The sequence below is a fragment of the Protomyctophum parallelum genome, assembly GCF_964188405.1.
Source record: "Protomyctophum parallelum genome assembly, chromosome: 5".
NCBI classification, from domain to species: Eukaryota; Metazoa; Chordata; class Actinopteri; order Myctophiformes; family Myctophidae; genus Protomyctophum; species Protomyctophum parallelum.
In genome coordinates, this window is record NC_139702.1 from 49,480,363 (window position 1) to 49,502,590 (window position 22,228).

The window sequence follows — 22,228 nt, forward strand, 5'->3', positions numbered from 1 at the left end:
TGGATTTCTTTTTTTGGACATTTAAGTTTAGTTTTGGACAGTGTCAGGAGCTTTACACCCATCCCTTTCGAGGCAGTTTTATTTCATTTTGATTTCATTAAGTGAACATTTTGCTATTAAACTTTATTTTGTTTTGATTTAATAAATTACAGTTACTTATTTACTGATTTCTTTAGTTATTCTTATTCTGAACTGACCCACCACCTCCCTCATTTTTGCTATAATTGGTTCCTTAATTGTTATTGTTACAACCGTTATAGTAGATACAAACCAACTACTACAGTGCTATGTTTTGCAGTTGCTTGAGTCGTGCCATTCAGAGTCGTTCAAATCGAAAACTGATTTCATTTAATTGATATACTTTTATTTATTTGTTATACAAATATTTCATTCCTAATTTTCACCTCAATAGACTGGGTCCGTTTCCCAAAAATATGAACCCCGAAGGCAAATCGTGTTAATTTATTACATGCATGTTTTCTAAGGGTATTAAGGTCTGCTGAATCCAAATTCTGCTGTATGTATAACTCAAAAATGGCCGCTAAGCCCTCAAAATGGACCATTTAAAGATGGCGGCCACCACTGCTGAAACATAATAAAACGATATGTTTGATTAAATAAGGTATAAAATTGACTGAAATGTCATTTTGTATGTTTTCATATATGGGGAATACATTGACACATTCATATTTAAGATAAATTGTGAAGGAACCACTTTTATATCATTTATATTGTGAAAATTGTCCTCTTTAGTAATGTTTTTTTATTATTTGTTATGATGAATAATTGCTTCAAGCCTTAATTTGTGTTTCTGACTTGTATTTGCATGCAGTAGACACATGGACTTAGTCCCAGTCATCCTCAGTGTTCTGGCAGTTGTTGCCAAGTTTCTTGAAACTGCACGCTTCAATGCACGAGGGGCTGTATTTTGCGTGTCCCAGGTACCAGGTCTTATTACTTAACTTAAGACCTGGAGGCGTGATCAATGCCATTTGGCTATTCTGAGTGGCCAAAGAGCATTGACCACGCCTCCAGGTCTTAAGTAAAGTAATGGGCCAGTGTTGAAAAGCAGTTTTATTAGTTTCATTTTTACACAGTAAGTATGGTAAATAAGGTCAAAGTGTGTGTGTGTGTGTGTGTGTGTGTGTGTGTGTGTGTGTGTGTGTGTGTGTGTGTGTGTGTGTGTGTGTGTGTGTGTGTGTGTGTGTGTGTGTGTGTGTGTGTGTGTGTGTGTGTGTGTGTGTGTGTGTGTGTGTGTGTGTGTGTGTGTGTGTGTGTGTGTGTGTGTGTGTGTGTGTGTGTGTGTGTGTGTGTGTGTGTCACCTGCTTTCACCCCACAGGAGGAAGCTCAAAGTCTAGACATTCAATTGCATGACAGTGAATTACACCTTTAATGATTTAACGATATGCTGTTGGATTTTTTGTACAGTACTGACTACAGTATGTGGACCATGGTGACCAATTCTTGATAAAATAGCTTCTAATATATTATTTAGGCCCCAAAATCTATACATCTCAGTCACACTATTAAGGCAACCGGACGGTTCCACGCGCTGCACAAGGTGCCCTTTTTTCACTTGAGCACCTGCCCCTCTAAATGTCTGTGCACGCCACTGCATGCATCCAGTCCTATTATTTCAGAAATAACAGACCTCACATCCAGTCCTAGTATTTCAGAAATAACAGACCTCACTCCAACCAGGCTTGGTTATCTGAACTGACTTGTATATTACACATGGAGGAAATGTGTTATGTTATGATGGATAATTCAAGCAAGTTCCATGCGATTTGGCAGCAATTCTTAGAACACATTGCTCAAATGTCTCACTGATCCCACTTACTGTAGCATTTAGTCTGCATGCAGTATATCTGTGTGTCCTCCACTTTCCATATATTCTAGTTTCTAGCAGTGTAACTCATTGATTTGTAATCATGCCCTGTTCTCTCTTTTTTTTTTTATATATGCTTTTTTTCTCTCTTTCTTTTCAATTCCTTTGTCTGTTCTTCTTTTTTGCAAAACCTTAATACAATAAAATAATAATAAAATACATAAATAACAGACCTGCAGTAATCCACCAGGTTTGGACATGACCAAAACATATGAGTCAAATCTGTTGATGCTGATGATGGTATATTCTCTATAGTCTCGCTGTACTGGCAGTGGTTTTCAACCTTTTTCATGTCAAGGCCCATTCTTTTTTCTAACACAATTTTTTCGGCACAATTTGATGAGATTGAGCCTCTCAGAACCAAAATGTAAGATTTTGTCCACAATTCCATGCTGTATTTGATGTTGGTACCATTAGGATAGAACGGGAAAGACGATTCTTCTACATTCTCTAATTTTTTAGACTTCTTGTACATTTAGTAATGCAGATGTTTAACAATATAACTCTTAAGAGCCTAAAATTAAATCAAATTTCGTTTCATTTTATGCTCAAGAGTTAAAGATCTGTAAGGGTCCATTTGATTACTCTCTCATTTAGCTGGGGACCACCTGGAACACCCTCAAGGACCACTTGTATGCACTAATATCCCTAATATGTATTGTAGTACAGTTGAGTTTGGGTTTTGCACCCCAGCCTACTGACAGGAAATATGCTGAGCTGTGTATCGGACGGTTATTCTCTTGAAACCACATATGGTTTCATGGAAATCATCCACCCACATTTCTTATCTCTTTACACAACAGTAATAAAACGGGGGAGTAAATTATGCCACTCAGTCACACATGATATCAGATTATCAGATCTAATTGTGAAAGTACAACAGAGGTTAACGTTATGCATATTATGGAGTTATGGTTACCTTTATATAATGACACATTTATCTATATTAACAAGTGAGAACTTGTACCCAACACATGGCAAGAAACCCAAAGCCACAACAGCTACGTCACTATTGCAACACCCACAACACCATCTTACACACTACACCCACATACACTCACACGGCAGTGACGTCACACACTTACCTTCGCAGTAAGAACTATAAAGTTCTGGCCATAGATTCTGAGAAGAATTAATCTAAGCAGGGCTTTGATTTGGCCTATGTAGTAATAATAATAATAATATATATAATAATAATAAGAAAAGGAAGAAGACAAAAACAAACAAACTCAAAACAGTAAAGCAAACAAAACAAACGGATGTTATTAAATAAGAAGGACAAAACAAAAACAAGGATACCTAACGAAAAATCACAAGGGTAAGACACAAGGGAACTGGGGAGATATGTATTCACTGCCTCATGCACCATGTGGCTATATTTGACCACAGGATATGAGGCAGGCCTACACAGGGACACACATGATTGGGGCCTACAGCCATACTCTGCGGCTACTAGGCCGCAAAGCATGGTTCTAGGTATATATATATTTATTTATACCCCCACATATATACATAGGTTTCATAATATTAATTTGTATTTATTTAGTACCGTATCTTTGAACAACTTTTTGAATTTAGTGATCGTTGAGAACAATTTTAATTCGCTATCTAAGTTGTTCCACAGGTTGACCCCGGTTACAGATGGGCATTTACCTTTTGTGTTGGTCCTGAAGCATATTTTTTTTAATTGGGCCACCCCCCTGAGTGGATATTGGGACTCTCTAGGTTGAAATAGCTCCTGCATGCAGGGAGGGAGTAATTTGTTGTGTGCTTTGTACATGATAACTGCAGTGTTTACGTCCACTAGATCATTTAATTTGAGAGTATTTGAGTTCATGAAAAGTGGGTTGGTTGGTGAGAGGTAGTCGCTTTGATTAACAATTCTTATTGCTTTTTTCTGTAGCATGTAAATTGGGTTTATAATGGTTTTATAGGTGTTCCCCCATACTTCCACACAATAGGTTAAGTATGGGAGTATGAGGGAGCAGTACAGTATGTGAAGTGAATTTTTGTTTACTAAGTGTTTAATTTTATTTAGTATAGCAATCGATTTAGATATTTCTGTTTTAGTCTTATCTATGTGTGATTTCCAGCAGAGTCTATTATCTATTGTGATACCCAAGAATTTGTATTCATATACACGTTCAATTACAACCTCACAAAAACTAGACATGCACGCACGCACCAACGCACCCACGCACACACAACCTGTGACCTTGACTCCCATCAGAGCAGAGAGAGAGAGAGGGAACGCCATGCATATCTCTGAACAACTTGTTACAGACTAATCCAGCAGTGCCAGCTGGGTGAAGAACATGCTGTCATGTGTCATAGAAGCACCGTTGATTCTGAAGCACAGTTTTAGTCATATTTTTGTCATCTGAAATGTTTCATAGTATAGTAGACATAGCATCCTATAGTGTAGCTTCATTGTACACAGATATTCTATACTGTAAGACAGATGTTAGGTTCTGAGCTTACTTAAATTATGATGAATAATGAATTGATGACTGTATGATGTTGTAATAGTTTGGTACAACCGTACAAACCAAAAACTGTGAAAGAACAATGTTGATGTAACTAAGAGATTCGCTGAGAGAGCGATATTTTAAATACAGAGATTTAGAAGGAAAAAGCAAAATCGTGAGGCGAAAATTCCTCTCCTTCCTCGTTTCTCTTCTCCTGCGGGAGATGAGAATCAGATTCTGAGAGCTAGTGTGGGCCTATTAGAAGACAGGGCAGTGTTGCCAGGTTTGCGAATTGTAAGCGAGTCGTAGTGTGTGTTGAATGGCATTTGAATGGCATTTGTGGGCTTGTGAATGAATTTTCTCACATGTAATTTGTGCTCACTTGCATAGACCTGGCGAATTTAGCGTGGTGAAAGGGCAACAGTGTTCCGGGGGCGTGGGTGCTTCGGGCGATAATGTTTGTAGTAAACAAATGCATTGGCGGCATGAGTGTGGAAGGGAGGCATTTTTGGTGGCAGTGCCAGTGCCAGTGTTTGGCGGGTGGTGTTAAGTTTTGGCGTTCGGCGCGATAGGAGGAGATAGGTCCCGAACACTGCGAAGGTAAGTATGTGACGTCACTGCCGTGTGAGTGTGTGTGTAGTGTGTAAGATGGTGTTGTGGGTGTTGCAATAGTGACAGCTGTTGTGGCTTTGGGTTTCTTGCCATGTGTTGGGTACAAGTGAGAGTGGTGGCCGCCATCTTTAAATGGTTAATTTTGAGGGTTTAGCATACATTTTTTTTAGTTTGCAGATTTGGATTCAGCAGCCCTTTAATACCCCTAGAAAACACGTATGTAATAAATTAACACGATTTGCCTTCAGCACTTTAAAGGTATATTCAGTGATTTCACTCAAAAAACCGTAGGTTTCGTTTTTGGCTGGGACCTAAGCCTTTCATCCAATCAGGATAGAGAGCCAAAAACGAAACCTAAGGTTTTTTGACCCCCAGGGGTTAACTGGGGACAGGGAGGAACTCCTTATATGGTCAGAACACTCTATAGTAGAGAGGATTATCACAACAAAACAAAACAATAAGTGATATTTGAATGAAGTGAAATCACTGAATATACCTTTAAATAAGCACATTTTTTTTAAATCAAGCCTAGTCTACAAATACCGAAAGTGCTTTTTGGTCTACTCTGGACTCTGGCAGAGCCATATCTAATAATAAGGCTCTGGACTCTGCGTCAGTGACGCACGACTGACTGGCGGGACGTCGCGAATCATCATGACGCAAGTGGCGCGCCATATCTCCTCCCGGCGGCGGCTCCTCCTGTACAGAGCACGTTGCTCTGCAATAAGCACATTATTAAAGACCAAATTAACGTCATATTAACACAGCGGCAGGTGGGCACACGTCCTAAAGGTACTGTTTCGAGGTGAGTTGAATTGACGGATAAACGGCTCTGTTTACAGAGCGCTTATAACGGCCTGGTGTGAATGCAGTGTGTATTAACGTCGTAGTTGGCTATCTTAGCCTAAACGGGCTAACATGCTACTTGCTAGTTACCGCGGCGTTAACGTCAGCTCAGCAGGCACAGTTATTAGAAATAGACATACACTTAATCCCTGTGTGGCGGTCTGGTCTCATTTGATCCCCGTCAGCGTGTTCATTATTCGGCCTTTACTTGGTCCTGTTATGTTATTACCGTTCAGTATGGCGTCATAAATGCGTGTATATGCTGTCGAAATCGCAACATCTGCTATGAACTGTGTGTGTGTGTGTGTGTGTGTGTGTGTGTGTGTGTGTGAAATTAATTGTAATTTGTGGATTCAAATAAAGAAATCGAAATGTGTGTGTCGATTTCAATAATGGTCGGACGTAGGCTGTATGATCTGAATACCAATCCTGTAGGCTACTTTTGAATGTTGTGTTTTGCACTAGGCTACTGGGGGAGAGATTTCTGCTCTGCCCACCACCTGACAGGCAAGAAGATGTCAGAAAAGAACACTAGAATTGCCATTGTCAATCATGACAAGTGCAAGCCAAAGAAATGCCGCCAAGAATGCAAGAAGAGCTGTCCAGTGGTCCGAATGGGTAGGAAGCTTCCCTTCTCTATAAATAAGACACATATCACACAGTCCAGTGGTATTCTCAACAGGGGGACTGGGGCCTCCTCAGATATACTTCAGGGGGTCTGGCAAATCTTTGTGTGATAGGGACTGAACCCTTGCAAGTCGCAACCCTATTCCGGGGGGAACATTAGCCGAAAATAGCAGATCTGCAACGTGTTGTGGGCTTGTAGATCGGATATTTTCGGCAAAGAAGTTGGGCGTACAGGGAAAAAAGAGCAGACCAAGTACCGAGCCAAATGACAAGTTTACAAAATGTTATTGAGGGTTTCAATTGTTAAATGCCTGAAAATACACATTTAACATGACCCCAATATGCAGTTTCATCTCTCTCTCAGCTAAGGGATCCTTGGCCTGACAAATGTTGAAGACCCTTGACATAGTTTATCTGTTTTTTGATTCTTCAGTTTGTATGAATTACCAAGATGAGTTTGTTTGGTCCTTGTCTCTCTCCTCCAGGTAAACTCTGCATAGAGGTCACACCTCAGAGCAAAATCGCCTGGATTTCTGAATCCCTCTGCATCGGATGCGGAATTTGTGTAAAGGTGAATGACCAATTTTATCTGAATTGACAAAGGTGTGTCATAATGCACATTGCCACACTTTTGAACTGAAAACTTTTTTTCTCTCCAATAAATCCAATTCCAGAAATGTCCATTTGGGGCCCTGTCCATTGTCAACTTGCCAAGCAACCTTGAGAAAGAGACCACCCACAGATACTGTGCCAACTCCTTCAAGTTGCATAGGTGGGTTCAACCCCAAGATGACTATGGTCTTGGTCTTGTTAGAGGCTCATCTCGTTAGTGTGTTTATATCATATAACAATGTCATGGGTTTTGAATCTGGCTTATGTTACTGTATATTGCACTGTTCCCAAAGTGCTTTACAGTAGCAGATTGCCTGGGTATCGGAAGGTCACAGGTTTGCCTCCCGGCCAGTCTGTGTCAAAGTGTCCCTGAGTGTCCCAGTAAAAAAACAACAAAACTATTTAGTCAGAAATTGAATCCAGTGACTCATGTAAGTTGCTGTTAAATATATATTGTATGGATTTACAGGTTACCAATCCCCAGACCCGGGGAAGTATTGGGTTTGGTAGGAACTAACGGAATCGGGAAGTCCACAGCATTGAAGATCCTGGCTGGAAAACAGAAACCCAACCTGGGAAAGTTTGATGTGAGTGAAGATCTGGATATTTATTATAGCATACATACTATTGTAAATTAGGCTAAATTAATTGCCTCTAGTAGGATTAATGTTTTGGCGTATGTGCATGAATCAATACACCAGAGGGTGCTGTGGCACAACTATACGCAACCTCATTAGTCGATTATTGCCAACTACTCGACATCCTATAAACCCTATAGGATGTAGGATTTCATGCTTATTACACGTCATCTTCAACTCATTAAGTCATTCTGGATTGACACCACTTTTCAACCTATCTTCATATAATAGATCCTCACTAATAATCATGATAAAATAGCACAAATTTGTTCTACTCAGTCTGTGTCTCATAGAAGGGCTGTGGCCAGTTCAGAAACCCATCCAACAGTGACATCATCGTTAGGCAGATTTAGATTTTTAAAGATATATATTTTTTTGGCTTTCGCCTTTTTATTGATAGAGGGATAGATGAAAGTAGGCTGACAGGAAATGGGGAGAGAGATGGGGGGGGGGGGGGGGGTGACACATAAGTAAAGGCTGTGGGGATCGGGAGTCGAACCCGCGGCACACTGCCAGACTGGATTACCAGCCATGGTGCCCAGACAGCTACGCCAGTCGCCCAGGCCAGTATTTAGATTTGCATTATCATGAGAACGATAGCTTCCATTTTCGCATTGCAACTTTTCAGGACTAGAACGCCTGCAATGGACGGGTTTCTGAACTGCCCCAGCCCTCCTATGAGACACAGACTGAGTAGAAAAAAAGTGTGCCATTTTATCATGATTATTAGTGAGGACCTATTGTATGAAGATAGTGGTGAAGTGGTCCTTTAAAAATAGAAGAAAAAAGAAGTGCAAGGATCAGCCAGTGGCTTTTATCGATAGGTGCTCTTTGGTGATACATGTACATCTGAACTAAAAAGGGTTTTCAAAGAAGTACTGCTTAATTCCCAAAATGTGTAGACTGCATCAGACCTTCTAGGTCGAAACGTGTTGGTTGGTTGAGTGCCTTGGAATTAGTTTATTTGCAAGTCTGCAGTCTACACACCTTTTTGGAATTAAGCAGTACTTCTTTGAAACCCTGGTAATCAGAAAGACATTTGCGTCGCCTACCTGCCGGCCCAGTAATCAAAGTGTCCCTGAGCAAGATACTTAACACCTACCGGTAATTGCTCCCCCGGAATGACCAAGAACATTATTCCCATCTGAGCAGCCATCCGCTGAGTGAAGCTGACAATATAAAAATGATTTGGGTTTTTTGTGGCTCTCCAGAACCCACCAGATTGGCAGGACATTCTCTCTCACTTCCGAGGCTCAGAGCTGCAGAATTATTTCACCAAAATCCTAGAGGATGATCTCAAAGCAATTGTCAAGCCTCAGTACGTGGACCAGATCCCCAAGACGGTCAAGGTATGTCCTGCACCACAGCCAGATTTACTGACTTGTATTAGTTTAATTATGGACGTATCTGCATGCATGAACAATTAACCGCATGACATTCAGTAGCCATGTAAAAATCAGCCTGTCTGTGTATCTGTAATTCGGTATGGGAGCCCACCCATCCACACACACATTTTGGTGTTGGGAATAATAATGACCGAAAGACAAGTGAAAATACATAAAAGATGTCCCGACCTGAAAGATGTATTGATCAGTGTTGGCTATAATAAAGCCTCTCCTATTCTGATTTATGTTACCCCTTTGCACTATGTCTACCTCAGCTTTTATATTGGTGTCTCAAAGCAACCTAGTTTCCTAATTTTTTTACCAATGAGCTAAAAGAGCTTGACTCCCGTTGCGACTGGAGGTAGGGTTTGTGGGACAACTGCTTTGAGAATCGCTATAATTGTTTACACACAACATAAACCAAGTAGAGATGTCCAAATACTGTATCGGTATCGGGAAAAGTATCTGTATCGGTCCTATTTGTCATATCGGGTCATATCTGTATCGGCGAATAGGCCAGTCTAACCACCGATCCGACACAAGGGTAAGGGCCCGGAGTTGACACTATGGCAGGTGAATAAAATGTTGGGGCATATGGAGTTTGTTTTCGAGTTGCCCAAACTGCAAGTTTAAGAGAATTGTCAGCTCTTGTCATCATACATCATCATGCATCATCTCATACCGAGTGGAATAGTAAGAGAGTGGCGACACTAGCGTTGACTCCCATTGTAACACTGGAATGTGTAAGTGCTCATTCTATCTCAGTGGGATAGTTCCAAATTCCAATCTTTGGAACTATAGCCCATAGGCACCCCTTTGCGGCGAGATTAAAGCGTGTCGCCACTCTCTTACTATTCCACTCAGATCTCATACTGGCCATTGGCCAATCAGAATGCCTGTTGCCTGTGATTGGTTGGTTAGCTGATTTGCTCGTAAACATATGATGTGAATTTTTCCTTCAGTGTCAATGGCGTTTAATGTTTTGATGTTTAATTTACGTCATATTTAGCAGAATTCTGACGTCATTTCTCCGTTCATCGGCAATGGCAAAACTTGAGACAGGCGGGGATAAAATTTAGCGGACATTTGACCGGAATTCTCTTACTGCGGTCAATGGCAAATCATGAGACGTGTAGGGAAGGGGCTGTTTATAGAAGGGACTAGCACCCCTTAAAAATGAAAAATACTATTGGCTGAAAATCACACCTATGTGAAGTGAGGGTGAAGTGATCATCGTACATCATCATGACTTAAATGGATACTATGTCTATTTGCTCAGACACTATGACGTAAAATTCTCCATTCATTGTCAATGTGTTTGGTTAAGTGCCCCTCAAAAATATTATACATGGGATAAATCTTTGGAAGTGATTAATGCCTAAATTATAAATTGTATAATGCTGTTGGACATGAATTGGCAATTTGGCTGATTGCTATGTTGCGATCTGTTCATCAGGGGAGTGTGGGAGCCATCCTGAGCAGGAAGGATGACACAAAAACAGAGACTGTGATCTGCAAACAGCTTGGTAGGTTGGCGCTTTTACCCGTAGATGCAAGGGGGGTGTGTGTGTGTGTGTGTGTGTGTGTGTGTGTGTGTGTGTGTGTGTGTGTGTGTGTGGCTCTGCTATTAGTCCTGTTACCCATTGGGGGTTGTTATTCTACAGTATATCTATCTCCCTGCTCTTATAATGATGGCTGTCTAAAACAATTAGCAGAGCCTGACGAAGATAGAAAATCATTGCTCGCTCTCTGCCTCCATTTCTCAGATCTCACTCATCTCAGAGACAGAAATGTGGAGGACCTCTCAGGAGGGGAACTGCAACGCTTCGCCATCGCTGTCGTCTGCATCCAGAGGGCCGACATGTAAGCTTCACACTCCCACACACATCTCTATCAAGGCTTCTAATAAACACATTGGACTGAATCTTTTTCTTAATTACCAATACTAGACGAGGCCTAAATAAAATTGGAATGATTAATAAAGTATTAGGCAAAGCTGTAAAAACTAGGAAGAACACCATGTGTCAGTCAGTAAGGAAGATAAGTTGGGAACAGGAGGTACTTAATTCCTGCTGAAGTTCAGATATTGACAATCCAATGAAAACGGTACAGTAAATCAAGTTCTGGAGCACACGGATGCACTGTATTTTTTCAATAAAGTAAAGTTTCAATACTGCTTCATCAATCATCTGTGTCAGTCTGTGCAGACGTATGCAGGCTAATAACTCCTACTTTACCTAATACTGAACTGTTTTATTTTGTGGCCAATGATGAAACCAATCTGTTTAAAAGCAACTGCATGTGGCATAATTTACAAGAAACAAAACAACAACATGAATAAAAGCCATAAATAAAATGGTCCAAATCAGAATTTAGGATCTGTAATCCTGAGCCAATTTGTAGCGCTGAGTGCTACAAATACATTGGGACATGAAATGACAACCAAATCTCTAACATTGAAGACTCAGGCAGAATACAATCACATACATTATTTGTGAGATGCACATTCTTCCATACGTTCTACGCCGGTATACTCTTATCTTTGCAGTTTAGTTATTACCATTTCAAATACATTTTCATACAAGTTGATCAACTGACTTAAATTAGTATACTGTTTTCTGACTACAGTCTGTCCTGTTTATTTCCCTCAGCTTCATGTTTGACGAGCCGTCCAGTTATCTGGATGTAAAGCAGCGTTTAAAAGCTGCTGTGACCATCCGCTCCCTCATCAGTCCAGACAGGTCAGTGACCCTCCAGAACCAACCCTCCATAATGAGTTATTAATGTTTACTAGTTATCTTTTCAGACTAACGGTTACATTTGCGCGGGTGAAAAAGGTCAACTTCGAGTATTACAACTATAGCTATAACTAAGCCACTGTCTGTGTGAACGCCTGGGTATTCATTCCTCATTCACAGATACATCATTGTGGTGGAACACGACCTAAGTGTCCTGGACTACCTGTCAGATTTCATCTGTTGTCTCTATGGAGTGCCCAGTGCTTACGGAGTGGTTACCATGCCCTTCAGCGTCAGGGAAGGTAGGTGTACACCAAGTGCTACTCGGAGGACAATATCAGACAGGGAATGCTAGTTGTGTGCTTTGAAAGCCACAAATATTGTATATAGAATTAAAGTAAAAATATCTACCGATAATTTGTATGAAAAGGTATGCCATTCACTTGTTTGTTGCCCACTGAGAACGCATGCCCCTTCGGTTATGCAATATACTTGTTGTACCCATTGTATCTAATTTGGAGACGTAGTTGTACTACTGTCTACTAACAGACATGCATGCAAAGATTCCATTAATTTATAGTTAGCTACTACAATTCTTGTGTTTTTTAACATGTAACATGGTAGCAAACTACACTCTGAGTCAGTAGTCTGGAACGACAATGACTTGGCTCATTTTGAGTTTTGCGACATTGAACTCCAGCTGACTAGTTGCAAACTCTACTTTCTATAGGGCTGCTACTTAGTCAGGTGGTACACTTATGGGCCATCGGCCATGATTACATCTGAACTAGATTATTATTTATGTTTTGAGTAAAATTTAAGGCTGTCAAAATTATCCCGTTAACGGTGTTAATCAATTGTGTTCTAATATTTTAACGCAATTAACGCATGCGCAGTCTTGACCTGCAGTGTTGTCCTTGAACATGTGTGAACGTCAGTCTCTTGACAGTTCACTTCGTACAACAGTGTCCCAGATTTCCATAGTCTTCTAGGTGAAAACCCAGCTAAAACAGACCCTGAACAGGCCTTAATATGTATAGGGAAAAACACATTTTTGGAACAAAAGGCCTCAAATCATCGAATTGCCATCCAAGGCGTAAGAAGAAATGCCACCCTTTTCACATTGGCCTATTATAGCGCCACCAGGCGCGCTATATATATATATATATATATATATATATATATATATATATATATATATAAAGAACGAAATAGTTTGAATGTTGCTTAATCATGATTAATTAATTCTGAAGCTGTGATTATTCTGATTAATGTTTTTTTTAATCATTTGACAGCCCTAGTAAAATTAGTTGGAGAGAGGACTTTAATGTCGTGATCTGACTTTTACAATCCGTCTACTTAAATCCTGTTCTCCCCAGGCATCAACATTTTCCTGGATGGCTACGTACCCACGGAGAACTTGCGTTTCAGACAGACGTCGCTAGTGTTCAAGGTGGCTGAGACGGCCAACGAGGAGGAGATAAAGAAGATGTGTCGTTACCAGTATCCCCATATGAAGAAGGACTTGGGAGACTTCAGCCTGGAGATCATGGAGGGAGAGTTCACCGACTCTGAAATCATGGTCATGCTAGGAGAGAACGGTAAGATGTCTGTGTGCATGTTTGTGCGTGTGTGCCGTTAGTTAATTTTCTTTCTTACATTTTTTTATTTTTTTTAAACGGAACTTCTGGGTCCGCAAGGCTAGGGGAAATGTTCAATGGACATGCAATTGTAGATTATCCTACCTGAGGATGTGCACAGGCACACAGTACACTTTGGGTTGTACAGGGTAGTGTGCAACAGGCACGCATGACCTGTTGCCAGAGCACACGCGAGCACCCGTCGCCGTGTCGCGGACGCAGAGCCAACACACAGACACACGTGGCCACACACACTCGTTCTAAAGCTATGTGCTTCTAACGCTGTGGACATATGCACGCTCACGTGCACACCCCGACAGAGATCTCCTTATTTATAGGAAGATAGCTCTGGTTGGAAAGCCATCAGGAGACAGAAGATAAGCTAAGTTAACCGGTGGTTAATCGGTGGTTGTTCAGCCACAACAACGGATTAGTCGTTTAGCTACTTTAAGTAACTTTGAGTAACTAGTAATTTATTTTTGTTATCAAATGTTTTTTATTTTAGACAAAAAATCACAATAGAACATGTTAACATCATGAATGAAATAAAGAAAACAAAACACATAAATATAACACATAACAGCAAAAGAAAGGAACACAGAAACAAACAACAAACAATCCCACCCACCCCTCCCCCCGGGACCAAACATGTCACAAATTGTCAGGACTCCGACCACTGTGCAATAGGGAAAAATAAATAAATAATGACTAAATCATGTTCTTAACCATATCTGCAATATCAGACCAAATGTTTTCTTCTTTCGCTCCGTGCAATCTTGCTGTAGACAATTCCATATAGATGATATCTAGAAAGGTCAAAGCCCATTGGCGAAACGTCAATGTATGAGGTGGTTTCCAGTGCGACGCAACCATCTTCTTTGCGGCCGTTACGCCAGCAAAGAAGACACGAATACGGGTATTATTTAATGGCAATTGGGATACAGTAACTAGTAATGTCAGCTAGTCGAGAGAATTGCTAACAAATGGAAGATATAGCAGCCATAGTGCCATATATTTACTCACAGCAATGTAATCAATTCTGCAACTCACTGCTGCAGTAGCTGTCTGCAGGCATGAAGTAAACAAAGGAAATGACTATATGTCAGCACGCCAGTCTGTGTTCATAGTACAATATTATTGTATCCTTAATGTGCATGCATTGTAGTTTTAAAAATATGTGTCTTAAAACACCATTTTATTGTTCTATTCATTTTTCAGGAACAGGCAAAACGACGTTCATCAGAATGCTGGCTGGCCGTCTGAAACCAGATGAAGGAGGTGAGGTTTGAGGACATCACTGATATTACTGGCTGATCCTCTTTTTCAGACTCATTTACAGTCACCAAAGATACAATCAAGAGTAAAGCCACAAAGTAAGGTCGGACACACCTTTCCAGTGTGGATTCCGCGATCCTCACGATTCAATAACTTAACTTAAAAATGTAAAGGGGTGTTGTTTGTTTGTTGCCTGAGGAGAACACCATGCCATAGATTTAGACTCGGGGTTGTGTTACTGTTTGCCGCCGACAATTATGTAAGTCACTGGGCCTCTTAGAAAATATATTAAATTAAACTTTCATTTCCAGGAGATGTACCCATCCTGAATGTCAGCTACAAACCACAGAAGATCAGTCCCAAGTTCAAAGTAAGTTTGTCAGGCTGATGTAACACTAAAACAATCCAAATGGCAATATTGTCTCCTGACGTTTCAGTAGGCCTATTACAAAGGCCTTTTCCCTTCTAAAGAAGGTCTAATTGTGGAGGGCAGAATCATTGACCTACTATTCAAATGATGCTGGGAGAATGTCAATGTTTGGTTTTCCCTTATTCAATAAAGAACTATTTTTATTTTATTAGCTATTAATCGGCCCCTCACTGAATATCCTGCAGGCCTCCTGACTATCTAACCCAGTATTCTGCTGTGTGTCTTTAGGGCAGTGTGAGGGCTCTGATGCATGACAAGATCCGTGACTCCTACACACACCCCCAGTTTGTCACCGATGTCATGAAACCAATGCTGATAGACAGCATCATCGACCAGGACGTGAGTATCACACCAGAACTTCAACAATCTAACCCATTCTGACCTGAGATCAGATTCACACGAGGTTTCCACTGGACAACACACTGGTCTGATTAACCCCATTCTGACCTGAGATCAGATTCTAAAAATGTCAGTCGTTCTTCGATTTTTCAAAAATAGCAGACCTACAAGCTCGTATCGCGCCACTCGGTGGCGCGATATGAGCTTGTAGATCTGCTATTTTTCAATAGGTAAAGCATAACATGATGCTAACACCAAAATGGGTGCCCGGTAAGAAGACCATTTTTGTTATATATTCTTGGGTTGCTATGCAACCCAAGAATATTATTGGGAGCACCTGTGCAACTGCAAATAATTGGTGTGGCGCAACCAAAACAGTATGTTGAGTGAAACAAAACTTTACATCAAATCTGCATTCCCCTCTGAGCTGCCAGTAACTCTAATTGCTTAATAGTGTTAGTGTGTAGAATCTACACACTAGATTGTTTACTCCTTGACACAACGGAGAGCGCTGCTGACGTTCCAGCGATTTACGTGCAATCTCACTGCATGTTAACCGTATCACTGCCACCTGGTGGACGCAAAAGCTTAACCCATTCTGACCTGAGATCAGATTCATATGAGGTTTCCACTGGACACACACTGGTCTGATGAACCCATTCTGACCTGAGATCAGATTCTAAAAATGTCAGTCGTTCTTCGATTATTCAAAAATAGCAGACCTACAAGCTCGTATCGCGCCACTCGGTGGCGCGATATGAGCTTGTAGATCTGCTATTTTTCAATAGCTAAAGCATAACATGATGCTGACACCAAAATGGGTGCCCGTTCAGAATGGGTTAACTGCCGACCCGGATCTACTTGGTTTCAGTGTGACGCACGTCTGGTTTGGGCGTCCATTTGAGATATTAGCGTAAATTCTAGCGAGCTAAAATGAGGCCATCCTTGCTCTAGAAAATGCCAATGTTCCAATCGGGATCACCGGATAATCAGAAAAGACCTCCGAACATCAGTGTTTTGTCAAAACCATGGAGATCTCCGTAGATTTAGGCCCTTTCCCAATTCCTTTTTTAACCCTACCCCTCAGCCCTTGCCCCTTCCCCTTGTCCCTACATAATGAGTGTCAAGGGGTAGGGGGATAAATCATCCCCCTAGGAATTGGAACGTCCCTAAATATTGAACGTCCCTTGTAGATATTGATATACAACCTGTTCTCAGAAAATAGCTGATCTGCAAGCTCACTACAGGCCAGTCGTCCCCAAACTCTTTCATGTCAAGGACCCCCAAATTGACACTAATTTGCCCACAGACCCCCATTTGAAGAGATATGCCAGGGACCCCATAGATTTTTACGAATCTAGCAGTGTCACAGACCGCCAGTGTGACATGCATTAGTCCATGGACCCCTATTTGATGGCATTTCTGTCTCTGGGACCCCCAATTTATATTGTAAAATCAATGTTAATTAACTCTGAGAGTGTACAAATGGACCATTTGGTTACAAACTATCATTTAGCTGGGGACCCCCTGGAACTCTCTCCAGGACTCCTGGGGGTCCCCATAACCCACTTTGGAAACCACTTTCCATAAGCTGTAGATCAACTATTTTGGGAGAAGAGATGGAACGTAAATATAACATTGCTGTGGTTATGATGAAATAAATATATTGTAATTTTGTCTCATCTTGGTAGCCCACCAGAATGTAATTCAGCTAGATATAGCTCATTCTGACACCTGCTCAGCAGTTGTACCTGATTCATTGATTATTGTATTAACAGTTTGTATAGAATGGGTACAGATATATAGCCTATATCATATACAGGGTTAGAAAAAGGAAAAACTATTTACAGTATAGAAAGAAGGGGCTGTGGTCACTGTGTTCATTGTTTTTAATATCATTAAGAACGGAGTCATTTTCTATCGTGTCCTATGACAAGTCGTGGTATGCTACATATTTCAAATATTGAAATATTGAATTTCAAATTCAACAACATTTAGGACAATGAAAATGCCATAGTGATTCATCTCCATCCAATGTACAGCAGCTTGCAGTCTGTTCCATAGCTGGTTTGCCTGGGGAAAAAAACAACACCATTGCTAATTAGTTATGTAACTTTTGCAACTTGTTGGGATTAGCATAACATTGGTCATGATAAAACCATACCAGCTATCACTGCACCGAGTAGCCGTTATGCAGCGACAGCGTTATGTAGGTACAGTAGGCTATTTCACAGCTTTTAAGAGCTCCAAAACGGCAGAATGTTGACATATCGTGGTCTGGGTGGTCGGACTGATCCCTGCTAATTAAGCTAGCTTGCATCCGAGTTGTTCCACCGGGGCACCAGCGGTAAATAAAAAAGAATAAAGCGCCGATGTCAATGAAATGAATGGGTAACGTATGAATGCAACGCCGTAGCATATCGTTAGTTCACGTGAGGTAACGTTAACCTTTGCTAGAGATTGCGATGTTTTTGGCGATGCAGATTGTTAATACATTAAAATAATATTGGTTATTATCATATTTCTCCATGATAAAGGACAAAAAAGGCTTCTTAACTCGTCCGCCTTTAGCCCTCTGTGATGTTGCTCCGTTTTAAGTCCCGTCAATTTCCCTTCAAACGAAGGGGAGTCTACCCCTCGCCCCTACCCCTAGCTCTAAACTCTGAGAACCCTTCCTCCTCACGTGAACGCGCATCAGCAAGGGGAAAGGGCTAAGGGCCATGGAGAAGGGGGTAATTGGGAAAGGGCCTTAGAGTTATTCAGCTTTTTAGTCAGCCTGTATACATGAAGTGAACGGCAGTGCGCATGCGCAAAAGCGGTCTACGATCGCTGAAGAAGGAAAGGCCAATACAAAAATAAATAAATAATACAGCGATCCCGTTTGCTTAAATCTTAAATCGACAGAACGTTCCGTCAGAAGCAGTTGCTGGTTGGATTCTAATTGGAGAAACGTTCCGTCACGAGCAGTTAATTTGTTAAATTGTAAATATTCACAATCAATGTGTAGCCTATTAAGAAATGTATATGACAGCAGAAAATCTGAATCAATGTGCACATTAGAAGTGAGTTGGCTATATTCAATATGGAACCTGCCCTCATATACAGTTTGTGTGTGTAGGTCCAGAACTTGTCTGGAGGTGAGTTGCAGAGGGTAGCCTTGGCCTTATGTCTGGGTAAACCAGCTGACGTCTACCTGATTGACGAGCCTTCTGCCTATCTGGACTCAGAGCAACGTCTAGTGGCCGCCAGAGTCATCAAACGGTGAGTGCACACAGTCACTATGATGAATATGGCAACCACTTGAGGAATTCACTGTCTCAAATGAGATATTTGATTTGTATCCATATTACATAAGTCACAGAGGGTGCTGCCTTTTGGTGGATTTAGTTATTTTATTGACAAGTTACTGTTATTTCCCTGTCCGCTGCCTAGATTTATCCTCCATGCGCAGAAGACAGGCTTTGTGGTGGAACATGACTTCATCATGGCCACCTATCTGGCGGACCGCGTCATTGTGTTTGACGGTATCCCATCCAGGAGCTCAACTGCCAACAAGTAAGATTCACTAAGTTGAGGTGTAAAGTACATGTGGGGATATACAGTAAGGGATTTCTGGACCATTCTTTCAACATAATTTTGGTCCAATATTCCAAATTGATTATACTATATAATCAGATATATTTGAGTCCCTCATTTAAATTGTGAACCTTAATAAACTTTTTATTTTACTTAACTATTTCACTTGTTTGGGGTCATTTTGGTCTCCTTTTGTAAGCATCCCAGACAATTTTATTACAATGAGAGTGAGTTACACCCAGCAGTGTGCTGAGCCCCGAGATGCATGATCATAATGTGTTGTTTGCATAATCTTTGCAGACCACAGACCTTACTCGCTGGCATGAACAAGTTCCTCGGTCAGCTGGAGATCACCTTCAGAAGAGACCCCAACAACTACAGACCAAGAATCAACAAGATGCATTCCATAAAGGTACAGGAGGAGGCTGAATTTACATGGAATGTTTACTTTGTTGTTGTTTAGCTTAACTCAGTGTTGTGTTGTCCTTTTATCGTTTGTCTTTTAATGTGTTTTGTATGTTACTTATGTATGTTTTTACATGGTTGTGATTATTTTATGTGGTTTATTTGTACCACATATTTATCGTGTTGGGTGTCATTTGGAAATAATTTGTGAGTAAATAAGCCAATATTATTGCGAGTCAGTATAATGGCATTATTGACAAAATTCAAGTGAGCAGAAAGGAAGTTGAGTGTGTTGAGAAATATGCATATATTAGAAACTGGAAATTAGCATGTAAAATTGTGGCACATGCATTGGCTAGCTAGAACTGTACCCATAGTTTCTGCCCATTCTACTTAGCTAACCAATCAAAAGCAGCATGACAACAAAAAGCAGAGCTATGAGCTGTGTATCACCAATGTGCCCAAATCAGCGTTCCTTACAGTAATTAATGATTTTGAATTGGATATGTCTTTGTTCAGGATGCAGAGCAAAAGAGGAGTGGAAACTACTTCTTCCTGGATGACTAAACGGCGAGAGAGAGAGAGCTCATCCACTGTCCTTCAATCATTTCATCTACTTATGGAGGAAGTGGGAGGAAGAGGAGACTTCATATACCCTAGTTATCCTTAGGGGCCTCCACTCAGACACCGGGGGCGGAGTGTTTTTAAGCACAGTTCTAGCACACATGATTGACCTCATCTTAATTATTCATCATGAAGTGAGCTAGTGCTTAAACAAGACATTCTAGATGAGGGAACACGGAGAAACAGGCTGGGGATCATCGGCTTAAAAGGAACCCTTGTCTGTGCTGATACAGGCTGGGTTGACCAGTGTCAACACACACACATACAGTGTATACACAAAGCCTTTGGGTACCAAAGGAGGGTTTTATCAATTCCTGGTAACCAAACCATGTCAAGTTTGAAGAAAATATCTAATGAATAAATCAACATATTTCACATGCTGCTTGGTCATGCTGGTTTTTATTTGTTAAAGAGTATATAGAGTTAACTGTTGATAATAATAGGTTGTCCCCGCTGAGATTCTGTCCAAGTCAGCTATTGTAGACATACCATCCAGGCATGTTCAGGTGCCCTTGAAGGAAGTAGTTTAATTTCACGATAGTAAAGAAAATAATTTTATAAATGTTCTTCTATTCAGGAAATGGGGAGTGAGAAGGAGAGTGAAGGGCTACACACACCGTCTGCGAACGCCGCGCGTCAAAACAGCCGACTCCGTTATTTTCAATGAACCTATCGCACACCGGCGGCGTCCGACGCACGTTCACGCCTTGCCTGACGCTCCGATACGCCACTGTTCTATTTTCCAGGCGTTGCCGCACTGCAACGCCTGTGCCGCATCGCTGCACGGCAACGCCTGTGCCGCGTCGCTGCGCACCCGGTGTGTGATGGGCTTGACACACAAGTTGCAAAGGACGCATTGCAGCCTAGGGTGCCCGGACCACCACGCCGGCGGCCCGGCTTGAAAAGGGGCTATTGTACCAATGTTTCAATATCACCTCTAAAGATCTACTTATCATGACAATGATGACAATTCAATTACCTTGCTGTAATCAAAGTGCATTTGGGGTCCGACTGTCCAATACATTTAGCCACATGAAGGAAACTACTGATCATTTCAGTAAATAAGTTTAAACACATTTTTGCGCCATTCCTGTTCCATTTTAAGATGTCAAGGCCCTAAACCGCATGCCTTGGTCTTGTAACTGAAACACTGTATACAGCCATAAGTTCCGACATACTAACAGTCCGACAGTCATTAGTCATTACCCCAAACCCTAACCGCAAGCACGACGCAAAGGGCACAAAATTATTAAATATCGTACATTATTATAGGCTACGTATACATTTAGCTGATGCTCTTCACCAGAATAAATTACAAAATAATAAGGCAATAATTTCACCAATTTTAAACTATAGGAAGGATTACAATGTTCATGATAATATTGCCTAGAAAATGACCCTGTGCTCCTAGAATGATTACCCAGCTATTGGGTTATAAAGTAAAGCTATAGGTGGGTCCTCCTGAAGGAAGAGGTGAATGATGATGCACTGCCACTGAGTTGACTGACTGGTGCACCACACAGCTCTCGCTTGCATGAGCTGATGACACATGACATCAGCTTCCCTCTCGCCACATAGCACATACACACACGGGCATGCGAGGGACGAGTGAATAAGGGGCTATGTTAAGTTGTCTAAAATAATGAGAACACCACTGATCATATTTTATGCTAGAGGTTGTGTGCACAGTGCACTGTTTCAGATATATGATGAAATATCAAGCCCCCCCCACCGGCCGGGACACTTGGAAATTGCTTGCACGCAGAGTGAAGTTACTAGCTAAGCAGCTGCGGAGGAACGTGGAAGTTGAACATAAGGTAAGCTGCATGCCTAATATAGACATTTTGTAAACTTGCCTTTCCATCAATAACTTACCGAAGCAATAGTCTATCCATGCCATAACGGCATGTTTGATGTTTCACAACATTTATCATGATTCATAACATATCTTTAATTCCTTGAACCACCAATATGTCAGAATGGTATGGAATTTCAGGGAAATTATATTAATTAATAATTAGGCTAGAGTAGAGGTCAGTATCGTTGATAATGAGATGTTGTTTTGCAGTATTGCGTGTGTGGAATCAGATTTGTCTCGCAGGTGGAGGTATGAACATAAACTAT

At 41.1% G+C, this 22,228-nt stretch overlaps 1 protein-coding gene across 1 annotated transcript; it reads left to right on the forward strand.

The window, feature by feature from the left end:
* Window positions 1-5,637: 5,637 nt before the first annotated feature.
* On the forward strand, window positions 5,638-20,483 carry LOC310858570 (ATP-binding cassette sub-family E member 1). The gene is made up of 18 exons (XM_083764742.1): window positions 5,638-5,774; window positions 6,281-6,433; window positions 6,928-7,013; window positions 7,117-7,214; window positions 7,524-7,641; window positions 8,904-9,041; window positions 10,534-10,603; window positions 10,844-10,940; window positions 11,729-11,818; window positions 11,996-12,117; window positions 13,195-13,416; window positions 14,674-14,733; window positions 15,042-15,100; window positions 15,389-15,499; window positions 18,618-18,760; window positions 18,932-19,054; window positions 19,376-19,487; window positions 20,000-20,483. The coding sequence occupies exons 2-18, from the start codon at window positions 6,331-6,333 to the stop codon at window positions 20,045-20,047; spliced, it is 1,800 nt and encodes a 599-aa protein (XP_083620868.1). The 5' UTR covers window positions 5,638-5,774; window positions 6,281-6,330; the 3' UTR covers window positions 20,048-20,483.
* The last annotated feature ends 1,745 nt before the right edge of the window (window positions 20,484-22,228 follow it).

What these genes read in the sequence shown, in the direction of transcription:
- LOC310858570 (XM_083764742.1), top strand. Translation starts at nt 6,331, where the DNA reads ATGTCAGAAAAGAACACTAGAATTGCCATTGTCAATCATGACAAGTGC. An exon ending in AGATCAGTCCCAAGTTCAAA is followed by an intron (nt 15,101 to 15,388) that starts GTAAGTTTGTCA and finishes GTGTGTCTTTAG; the next exon opens with GGCAGTGTGAGGGCTCTGAT. An exon ending in ACAAGATGCATTCCATAAAG is followed by an intron (nt 19,488 to 19,999) that starts GTACAGGAGGAG and finishes GTCTTTGTTCAG; the next exon opens with GATGCAGAGCAAAAGAGGAG.